This window comes from Sebastes fasciatus, chromosome 2 (genome assembly GCF_043250625.1).
Source record: "Sebastes fasciatus isolate fSebFas1 chromosome 2, fSebFas1.pri, whole genome shotgun sequence".
Classification (NCBI taxonomy): domain Eukaryota; kingdom Metazoa; phylum Chordata; class Actinopteri; order Perciformes; family Sebastidae; genus Sebastes; species Sebastes fasciatus.
The window spans coordinates 31,487,190-31,498,907 of record NC_133796.1 but is presented as its reverse complement, the minus strand read 5'-3'; the positions used below and the strand labels follow the sequence as shown (position 1 = coordinate 31,498,907).

The 11,718-nt window shown below is 39.4% G+C and overlaps 1 protein-coding gene across 1 annotated transcript; it reads right to left on the bottom strand.

Annotated features, from left to right (window-relative positions):
• Nucleotides 1-1,420: 1,420 nt before the first annotated feature.
• LOC141758163 (gastrin-releasing peptide receptor-like) lies at nt 1,421-10,731 on the bottom strand. Its single transcript, XM_074619308.1, has 4 exons — nt 10,358-10,731; nt 4,829-5,180; nt 2,797-2,910; nt 1,421-2,209 (listed from the first exon to the last, which is right to left on the bottom strand). The coding sequence occupies exons 1-4, from the start codon at nt 10,729-10,731 to the stop codon at nt 1,928-1,930; spliced, it is 1,122 nt and encodes a 373-aa protein (XP_074475409.1). The 3' UTR covers nt 1,421-1,927.
• Nucleotides 10,732-11,718: the final 987 nt, after the last annotated feature.

Here is an 11,718-nt window from a genome sequence, read left to right as displayed (position 1 = left end):
CATTATGGGAAAGGTCACGGTCCCGTCTCCTAGCTACTAGCACGGCTGTAGACTCTCTTTATAATTATGTTCAGATGCTCAAAGCACAAATTAAGGTTAGGGAGAAAGATAGCAGTCTTGCTTTAACTCTTAAAGGAGCAGCAATCTCCCGATTTTCCCGAAACACTCCCTTTTTTCAGTGCCCTCTTCCGGTTTCCTCTTAGGGTCACAATTCTCCCGTATATCTCCCGATTTATGACAAATCTTATAATAATAATAATAATAATAATACATTTTATTTGATGGCGCCTTTCAAGACACCTAAGGACACCTTACAAAGATAAAATTATACTCAAACAGATAAAAACAGGCAGACATGACAAAGACACATTTAGGCAGACACGTGTGATGGACTGATGGACACACTACAGTGAGTAGGCCAGTTTGAACAGGTGAGTTTTGAGATGGGATTTGAATGTTGTAATAGTGTCAGACTGCCGGATGTGAGGAGGGAAGGACTTCCAGAGCCTGGGAGCAGTGCAGCTGAATGCCCCTAGTTCCCATGGTGCTGAGGCGTGAGGTGGGGGTGGTCAGAAGACCAGCTGATGATGAGCGCAGGGAACGGGAGGGTGTGTACTCCTGAAGGAGGTCAGTGAGGTAGGTGGGGGCAAGGTTGTGGAGGGCTTTGTAGGTGAGCAGAAAGTTTTTGAAGTCAATCTGTTATTGAACAGGGAGCCAGTGTAGTTGGATGAGAAGGGGGGGATGTGGTCGGAGGATCTTCCCACATTTTTTCCTTTTCGTTAGCTCAACCTGTTTCTGGCAGGTTTCTGTACAGCGTGTATAAGCCCTGCTGTTTCCACCTGAATGACCATAAAGCTACACCAAATGCGGTTTCCCGGTGGAAGAGGTGCTCGTGACACAACGCGGTTTGAGCTGCGCTCGCCACACATCACAGTGTGCAGCACCCAAAGTTGGAGCAATGCAGCGAAAAGCTGTTGTGGTGTGGCGACGAGGGAGAGTGAATGAGAGATGGAGAGAGAAATGAATGAATGAATGAATGAATGAATATTAGTTTATGCCAGATAATCACACAAATTCATGCAAGAGGGGTGACCTATTCAGTTTTCTTTCCTGAGAATTATAAGTCAAATTAAAAGAGACCTTTTTAACATATAAATGCTGTTGCAGTGTACTTAATATTTTGCTATTTTCACTCTTTAAAAGTCACCAGAATGCAGGAAACATAATCTCTGAAACTTTCTGGGGGAGGACCCCCAAACCTCCCGCTTTGGTTTTGAAATCCTCCCTATTTTTGAGGTCTCTAGGTTGGCAAGTATGAGGAGCAGTGTGCATCATTTAGGGGAATCTGTTAGCAGAAATGGAATATAATATTAATAAGTATGTTTTCTTTAAAGTGTTATCACCTGAATATAAGAATCATTGTGTTTTGATTTAAAATGAGCCGTTTATATCTACATAGGCAGCGGGTCCTCTCTTCACGCAACCGGCCGCCACGTTTCTACAGTAGCCCAGAATGGACAAACCAAATACTGGCTCTAGATAGGGGCGTTTGCGTTTTTGCGTCGGCCACCGTAGTTCTCAGGGAGACAGGGTTGGACAATGTAGGATCCAGTGTTTTTAGAGTTTGACCCATAATAATACTCTACTGGTTTGATGACCTTTCTTCTTTTTATAATAATAATAATAATAATAATAATAATAATAATAATAATAATAATAATAATAATAATAATAATGTCTTTCTCAAGTATGTAAGTGCAATATTTAAACACTGGAGTACCCGTTTTAGGTACAATAATTCAACTATATATCTTTATGCAAGGTTCGTATGATCAAAATCTTTTGTGAACATAGCAAAAAAGCAAAGAATTCACACACACAAACACACACACACACACACACACACACACAGACAAACACGTGTCCCTCACACACAATCCTCCTGACAGAACCGCTTGCCATTGATCATGCTCAGACTCGCCACAGACTGTTGCGTGCTGCGGACCGATGTCACATGTGTGTTATAATGAGTCGGGCTCTGCGGGGAGCGTTTGAGGATCATACGACAGCAACAACACAGCTGCTGGTTGAACTGCTTCTGGAAGGTGTCGCTCAGCAGGTAGAGGGCGAAGGGGTTGAGGCAGGAGTTGGTGAAGGCCAGGATACGAGCTACGACGCTGCACACAAAGTGAACCAGGGAAGTGTCCACCTGGCGGGGGAGAGACAGCGTGGAGGGTTGAGAAGAAATGGTTTATGAGATGGAGGCAACATGAACTCTGAACCAACCTAGAACCAACTCTGAACCAACCTTTGAACCATCATAGCCCAACGGGAAGGGGAAAATTGCACGACATTACAACGTCATTCTGCGTGTCATGAGGATGCATATTAGGCTTTCTGTGTGTCATTTGTACGCCACGCAACAAAACTATGTTAACGTCCACAGTTAGGTTTAGGAAAAATGTCATGGTTGGGCTTAAAATAAGTACGTAAATTATACAGAAACATACATAAGTACGGAAAACACGCCACAAACGTCACTAAAAACATGTGACAAACGTCACTGACGTAACTTGCAAAACAAAACGCCGGTCTTTCTGGTTGAAAGTTGTGTGTTTGTTGGGCCAATTCACTTCCCCTCCCGCCCGCCATGAGCAGTCTTTCTCACTTTTTATTCTACCTCACTAGCTCTGACCGTAGCATATTTACGCGGATGCAGTCAGTGCAGACTACATGCGAAATGCAAGAAAGGCGTTCTTATGAATAAACGTATTAGGTGCTTTTTGTGTGGCCTACCTGAGAGTAGTGATAGGAGCGGTATAAGTAGATGATGTGACAGGGAAGCCAGCACACTGCAAAGAGACCAACGAACACCAGCACCGTCTTGGCCAAGCGCTTTCTTGATTCAACCTGTTGGTTGTAGAAAAAAAAAACCCAGTTAAAACCAAAGAACAATGCTGTTATAAAAGTAAGGGCTAATGTACAGCGAGCCGGTCATTGTTGTGAAAGAAACCCCGACAGGGCGATGCTGCAGCCCAACGCGAAGCGGAGGTTTCTTTCACAACAATGACCCGCTAGCTGTACATTATCCCGCTTATTACACGGCTACTTACTTAAGAAATCAATGATTTGACACAAAACGGTCTGCCAGAGTCCGACATCAGAACTGCGCCCATAGCAACGGTCTGCTATACATAGCAACAGTCTGCTATACATAGCAACAGTCTGCTATAAAGAAATAACAGGCCGTAGAACGCCGTGATTGACCAATCAGAATTGAGTATTTAACACAGCCGTGTAATAAATTTGATTATTGTTGTATGGTAGAAAAAATAATTAACTGTAGAAGAGAAACTGATTGTAATGTCATGTTACGGCAGTTGAAGGCTGTCCAGTATGAATAGAATAACCTTGAACCTTGAGCTCCCTACAAACCGGTTCTATCTGGTAAATGGAGACACTGAGTCTATTCAGGTATCTCATATAACATGGTGTATAAAGGTCTAAGTTATAAGCAGAGACACAGTGAGGTTTCTTTGAGTTTTTGGTGGAGACTGCACCCATGTGTGCTCTCTGTACTGAAGGCTTTTCTCGAGGGCTGTCAAAGTTAACGCAAATTTGTTTTAACGCCACGAATTTCTTTAACGTAATGAGGCAATCAATCTTTTAGAGGTTGTTGTGGGCTTTTAAAGCTAGAGTGAAGATATTGGTATCATATGAAACTTAAAAATCGAAGGCACGCTGTTACTTCTTCACACTCTGTTGATAATGTTGGTTAATTTTTTTAATGTTTTAAACTAAAATTCTGGCCAGATCTGACACATTGCACCTTTAATCATGCAGAAATCAGTGGTGGAGAGTAACTATGTATATTACCTTATGTACTGTAATTAAGTATGCTTCTGAGGTACTTTTACTTTTATTTTCTGAATAGGTTATACATTTATAAATATAGTACAGATTAAATAACCCAACAGTACATTTAGTAGCCTATTTACCAGTAGCTTCATCTCCACCAGCTGCAACAGGAAAATGCTGTTTACACAGTAATGCATCAGTAATAATAATCCAATTGATGAAGAAAACTAGTAGCCCTACTTCTTGTACTAACAAAAGTTGTTCATACCAATTTGTCCTGTATATGGTTTTATTACAGAACACAAATCTGATGTGAAAACTAGGTCAATCGATTAAAATATTTAATCGTGATTGATCACGATTAATTGCAAATTAATCACACATTTTTTATCTGTTCAAAATGTACCTTAAAGGGAGATTTGTCAAGTATTTAATACTCTTATCAAAATGGGAGTGGACAAATATGCTTGCTTTATGCTAATGTATGTATATATTTAGTATTGTTAATCAATTAAGAACACAAAATAATTACAAATATTGTCCAGAAACCCTCACAGGTTTACATTTAGCATAAAAAATGCTCAAATCATAACATGGCAAACTGCAGCCCAACAGGCAACAACAGCATGTCTGTAAAGGGGAGACTCGTGGGTACCCATACAACCCATTTTCATTCACATATCTTGAGGTCAGCTGCTTGGTTTTTGTAACAGTTCTTTAAGTTTCATAGAACGATGAACACATATGATAATGAGTAGATTTCAGTAAACAAAGAAAATAAGTTCATATTTTCCCACCAAAATTGTACTCCTGCCAAAGGCTTTGAACCAGCGTTTAAACCTGAATGTGACAAAAAAATATAATTAAACGTGACAAATTCAAATATTTAAAGCATTTTAGAGGGGGATGGAATATATCAGTATATCACAAATCGGGCTACTGCCCTGGTAATGACAGTTTGAACACTGGCCTGTCGTCTTGCATGCACGTTCCCCTCCACTGGCAGGTTTAAGGCGCTCCTCATCAGGCTCCGGGCGATGAAGGTGTAGTACATGGATATGACCAGCAGGGGAATGACGTAGAAAATGAGGAAGGAGGCCGTGGAGTGGATTTTAGGGTGCAGTTCCCCAGCATGGGGATAAGGGGCGCAGGTGACGAAGCTCTCATTATTGGAGGTGTCGTTGAAGGTGTGGAGGTCAGAGAAGATGGCCTCGGGGACCGCCAGGACCAGGGAGAAGAGCCAGATGAGCGCCGCCCGCAGGACAATGCTGGTAGTGGTGTTTGATGTTTGGATGTCCAGGGGCTTCACGATGGCCCTGTACCTGATAGATGGATGGATAGATGAATAGATGTGAGAACCCATGTTGATTCTCATGCCCCTTTTTTGGCAGCAAATGTTAAAGGGTACCATAAAAACTGGTGCCCTTTTTACAATTTAAAAATTAAATGGTGACTTCTTTCATGTCTTGCAGTGCGGCTGACTGCGTTCAACACTGAAACCAGCAACAATTGATTTTTTTTGCCACTTGGTGGCAGCGGAAACAAGAAGAAAACAAAACAAAGACCAATTATTACCCTTTTAAATGATACGGTAAACGTCTTAGCAAACATTTGCATTCATTTTGAGTCATTTCTGTGCACCTTGTGAAGGTAAATTCCATATTCAGTGTCCTTTTTTAGGTCTGTTTGTGGTCGCTCCTGAGGGAATAGCCTATATTGCTCTATTGCTCTTGCTCTTTGTTCACTGGCTCCTCCAGCTGGGCAGTGTACAGGTGTTTTTAGAGCTTTTTCTTTTTGCAGAAAAGCTGCAGCTAAAATCGACGCTGTTGCAAGCAGCAAAACCAAAACAATAAGCAGAAAACTGCTCTAAAGCTCTGTGGAGGTGAGGGGAAACTGCAGAGTTAAAGATTATTGTCACATCAACCCTTTTACAAAAGTAGTAATATGTTCTATAGTTTATATAAAACATTGATTATAGCTGCTTGAACAAAGAGAGGGCAGTACAGTAGAACTGAAATGTTTATGGTAGGAGTTTGATATTACATTCTTAAGTTGTCAAGGGGTCAAATGGTTCACTGGTGGGGTCATCCTGCATCTGGCAACCTAAACGTTGTTGTAAATAATGTCTTGAAACTGATCTTTAAGCATTACGGTAAACACATTACCCCTGTTGAATTCGAGGAAGTAATATAGAAAATGAGGAGCAATGAAAACAAGCCTTGTCTAGAAGATAACATCAACCTGGTGGAGTTATGAATATGTGGAAGGAGTGATGATTATTAAAAGTGTTGAACAGGTTCAACCCGGGTGAAATGAACAGAAAGCAGTGACGTACTTTTTCTTTGTTCACTTCACCTCCACAGTTTATTTCATTAAAACTTGATTTTTCTATTTTCCAAAGTCAAAACACAATTTGAAAACACAGCTTGATTGAAGGATAATGTATCTGTGCTCAAATGAATGAAAAATATAAAACTGTTCTGATCTGATGTCAGCAGACTGGATTAAGACGCGTTTCCTAGAACTGAACTGAACACACCGACACCGTTGAGATTTCTGTAGTTATGAATATGTAATACCATACAGCAGAGTTTTCATAGTCTGACACTTATTTTCTGTCTTCTGTCTACTTCTGTGATAATCATGCTCTAAGTTTTGGAACTACAATTCCCATGGTGCTTTTGGGGCTGTAAACAGGAAGCATAATGTCAGTGTGGATTATTTGTTTACATTTGGGCACCATTGAAAGTATGTCAAATTAGCTATTAGCAGTTCACATTTCTAATGTAGCCATTAATGTACAGACATATATCAGTGGAGTGCTTTAATACTGAAGAAAACTTAAAAACTTGATGATTCTCGGGCGAGTTCTGTAGTTATAAGGACTGTCTTTTTTCTGTTGTTTCCATGCAGATTTATGGACGTTTATTTGTGATGGACATCAAAGATGATATTATCGGAAAGAGTAAGTCACATTGAATACATATATATTGTGTGTGCATCATGTCTGCATGTGCAGATTTGGCTGGGGTATGACTCCGAGAAGATGTAGGCTACCAGCCGGCTGCTGGCTTGAGCTTCATATTTATTTAAAGCAGCAGATGTGAGAGTGGTGTCAGTCTTCTCATCTAACTCTCAGCAAGAAAAAATACAGCTGGCTGGCGGGCTACTGGTGGCTGGTGGGCTACAGCTGGCTGGCGAGCTACAGGTGGCTGGCGGGCTACAGGTGGCTGGTGGGCTACAGCTGGCTGGCGGGCTACAGGTGGCTGGTGAGCTACTGGTGCCTGGTAAACTACAGGTGGCTGGTGAGCTACTGGTGCCTGGTGAGCTACAGGTGGCGGGTGAGCTACTGGTGGCGGGTGTTGCACACCCACAGAGTGAATCAGAGCATCGTTCTGCTTTACCTGCTGTCAAAAGTAATCACAATACCAAGTCTTTTATTTGCTCTGCTATCCTTCTGTATAGCTTAATGCATCATATCCACTGTCAAGTAGCTGGAAGTCCATATAGCCTCTATTCAATGTCTCATTGAAGTGCCAGATTGATAATGATAAATGAAGTGACTATCATACTGTGTATAAGACAGCTGATTTAACCTTTGAATTTCAATCTTGCAGCTCAACAGAAACGTGCATCACGGCCATGACCCCAATTCATATGGAAACTCCAAGAACGATTCATTGGAAGTAAACATTATCAGTTACACACAGCTCGAGGACACATCTTTTCAATATTCTGTTCATCTCATTTCTTGCGCTCTCAAGGTTATTCGTTAATAACAAGGACTGTACGTATGTGCAGCACGTTCTCATTTCCCAGGGCATCAAATACCGACGCTGTGAGGCAGGTTAATGAGGAGTCCCTGCTACTTTGGCCGAGAAGAAATAACGAAGTGGCTAAAGATGGGAAAATAATGAGCAGAAGAACTGAAACATATGCAGCTCACATGCACACATCACACTCACATGTGACTAAAGCCAGTGAGTGATCCAGATTTTTTTTTCTCTCAGGTTTCAATGGGATGCTTACTGTGATATTTATCAAAGCATTCTGAAACACATGTTTCATACTATACACCTATTACTTTACCATTTAAGCTTTCCACTGACACTAAAGGCTTTAATACATATTGATATTATTATATTTCATCCACACTGTGACAGTAACAGTTTTGTTTTTTTCCTGTCACCTTTCTGTCAACTTAAAGACATCTTAAAACCTTAAACATTTTCAAAACCAACTTAAAACGTCTTGGTCTTCATGACTTGCTTTTACTTGACAAGCATACTTTGTAATGTGCTATTGTGTGTAGCTGTGTATTGTGCGTTTTGTATATTCTTTCTTGTATGACTGTAGTATGTTTCTTTGTTTTGACCTGCCAAGGGACTTACAGATGTGAATTTGCTTAAAGCTATAATCTGGTACGGTGCATCAAATGGTGACATTTTATGTTTTAAACTGTACATGGTCCCTTTTTTAATAAAATAATAAAATAAAAAAAATTATGTCATTGGACAACAAAAGTTTGAAATTGAAAATTGCCAGCAATGAATTGACCCTGTAGCAATTGCCTTTATCGTTGTGCACGTGTCAGCAGCCTCAAAGAGAAACACATTTTTCATACTATACACCTATTACTTTACCATTTAAGCTTTCCGCTGACAGCCAAGGCTTTAATGCATATTGATATTATTATATTTCATCCACACTGTGACAGTGACTGTTTTATTTTTCCTGTCACCTTTCTGTCACCTAAAAGACATCTTAATGTCATTGGACAACAAAAGTTTGAAATTGCATGTCATCCCCCATCATTCTGATCTTATTTCCTCTCAGCTCTCTACTGCCAATATCTAATAAAGGCAAAAGTACTAAAAGTGCCATCTTAAAAGCTGCAGCAGCAGTAAACAGTGTGAAACAGTGTGATGTTGAGATCACACATACTTGGGGGGGAACCAGTATAGTTTCTAAAGACTTTAAAATGTGTTGTAATATTATATTTCATGGTGTAGGCTTTCTATGCTGCTTGTAACCAAATATTTAAAGGTGCTATTGATAGCATTGATAACATTCAACCACTAGATGTCGCATTCTCCCTCCCTCGTTCCATTGCTTTTACTTCACAACAAGTCGTTTGCCAAGCACTTACCATCAATCTCAGACATTTTTTCCACCCTAACTAGAGAAAACACACGTGATACCAACGTCGCTTTATTGGCTCTCAAGCCTTCTTAGAAGTGGGAACCAAACGTCAGATATCTTCCACAGGGATAAACAAACATTCATTTTGGACCCCCCAAAAATTTTAAAATGATTATTTCACAATCATAATCTTTAGTTTTCAGGAAAAGCCATACTTTTATGTGGCTCCTTTGTAAAAGCTCTGTGGACGTTGTTTTTTTTGCTTTTGTTTTAATATTCGTAAAAACAAAATATCAATAAGACCTTTAACTGTAAAACAGTGGCTCCTGCTGCAAAAGAGATCAACTATTTTCAATCTAAACAAACTTATGATTAGACATCTAACATTTGTTTTATATTATTTTGTAATCATATTATACTTTTTTTTATAATTTGTATTATATTTCTTCTTAACAAGATATTAAATATTAATATAAAATATATTTTAAATAATTCTCAAAATTGAGCGCTTTCTTTGATACTTCGGATCATTTTCTTATTCCACACTGTTCTAGAATTTCCCAGTAAAATAACATTAAAGTACTGGCAGCAGTGTTGCCTTTATGTTACTGTAAAATTAACATTATTATACTGTCGCTGAAATTTACAGCTTTGTACTGTTAATGAAAAATACCGTTTAAACTGGTTTTTTTATTAATTTCACAGTATTTTACAGTTAATTTACTGTTTAAAGATACATTATATAGCTGTTTTTCACCTTTCTTTTACATTATCTTACTGATTTGTTTTAATGCACTATTTAGGTTGTATTTTTTACATAAATTTTAATAAACATTATTTTTTGCCTAGATGAATAGACTTAGCAGGTTACAGACATAGGAATAGTCACACTAAATACAATTAAAGGGACTTGTTAGGAAAAAGGCTATAATAGACTTGTTGATACTTTTCCCAAAATGTCTGTCTATAGCTGGCTACAAGAACAGAATGCAAACCAGAACAACATGTGAGTGAAGAACAATAAAGCTAATTCACTGATTTTACAATCATGTACAATGTACAAGCCTCACATGTGCAGATCAGGTCCCAGAATTAAAGAAATACTGCATGAAACTGTTACTGACGATACTTTAGACAGTTGATCAGCAGTAAAGTGCTGTTTTTTAAGAATGCATTATAGTTGAGTTAAAAAACGGCCTATGAGCGTAATTTAACAGGTTTTCTTTTGTATAACAGTAAAGCACTGTTTTTAGCTATAACAGGTTAAGACTGTTGAAATCCTGCTGGAAATGAACAGCAATTGTTTACAGTGTAGGGTCAATAATAGATGATAAGAAGAAGAGAAAGAGTAGCCTACCTGTCAGCAGAGAGGGCTGTGAGAGTGAACACAGACACCCCGACCGAGGTGAGCTGGATGAAGGGGATGACTTTACAGCCCAGTCTGCCGAACAGCCACTCATCTGACAGGTACCTGCTGGCGTCCACCGGAGCGCAGGTCACCAGCAGCAAAACATCACCCAGAGCCAGGCTGGACATGAACAGATTGGGCACATTGCGGATGGATTTGGCAGAGCAAAAAGTCTTGATGAGCGTGATGTTGCCAATTAGCCCCAAGACGCTGATGACACCGTAAACCGAAGCGATGACCACGCCGGAGAACCACATCGTCCGTGCGGTGCTTTGGAGAGCAGCAGTGACGCTGCGCGACGCGTTTGGGAACAGATGCTCCATCTCTCTCTCTGCCTCTCTCACTCACTGAACAGATGTTGAAGAGGTCTAAAAATATAAGTTACAACTCAGAGACATACGGACTGGTCCTTTTGGTTTTTTTTAGAGAGAAGGCGAAACTACTGTGGTGAAAGTTTTGTGTCCAACTTTAGAGTTGAGTTCAAGTCCTCCTCAGTGTTAAAACGTGGGTCCACAAGTCTGTCTGTCTGTAGGGGCTGACTGTCACCCAGTGAGCTCAACGGTACAACATGCACCTATGAAGAACAAGCAATATGTTCGTCTGTCTGAATTTAAAGGTCCCATATTATAAAAAAGTGAGATTTTCATGTTTTTTTAATTATAAAGCAGGTTTAAGTTCTATATAAATACTGTGAAAGTATCGAAACACTCAATCCACAGGGAAACACACACAGCCTGTATTCAGAAACTCTGCATTTGAAACAAGCTGTCAGGATTTCTGCCCATTTGTGATGTCACGAATATACAACATTTAGACCCTTTAGTTTTAAATGTAATCATAATAAATGTGTCCCAGTTTATTCCTGGTTGCAGTGTATGTGAATGATATCAGCTGACAGGAAGTAAACATGGACCCAAGTTGCCTAGCAACGCAATTCTGTTGCAATTCCGTCAAAATGCGCTAAAACGGAGCGTTTCAGACAGAGGGTAAATACAGGCATATTCAGGCTGACAGTATGAGGAAAATAAAGATTTTTTTGAACATTACAGCATGTAAGCATGTTCCAGTAGAAACACAAAATACAAGTATGAACCTGAAAATGAGCATGATATGGGACCTTTAAGAGAGGAAATAAGAAAATGATCCGAAGTATGAAAGAAAGAAAGCGCTCAATTTTGATAATTATTTAAAATATTTAAAATATTGTATTTTATATTAATATTTAATATCTTGTTGTGAAAAAATATAATACAAATTATTTTAAAAAAGTATAAAATTATTCCAAAATATTAGAAAAAACAAATGTTAGA

Bases quoted from the DNA above. Each gene is read 5' to 3' on its own strand.
- LOC141758163 (XM_074619308.1), bottom strand. From the start codon at position 10,731: ATGGAGCATCTGTTCCCAAACGCGTCGCGCAGCGTCACTGCTGCTCTC. The intron at 5,181-10,357 runs GTAGGCTACTCT...TCCATCTATCAG, and splicing joins ACAGCCCTCTCTGCTGACAG to GTACAGGGCCATCGTGAAGC. The intron at 2,911-4,828 runs GCCAGTGTTCAA...TACAACCAACAG, and splicing joins ACGTGCATGCAAGACGACAG to GTTGAATCAAGAAAGCGCTT.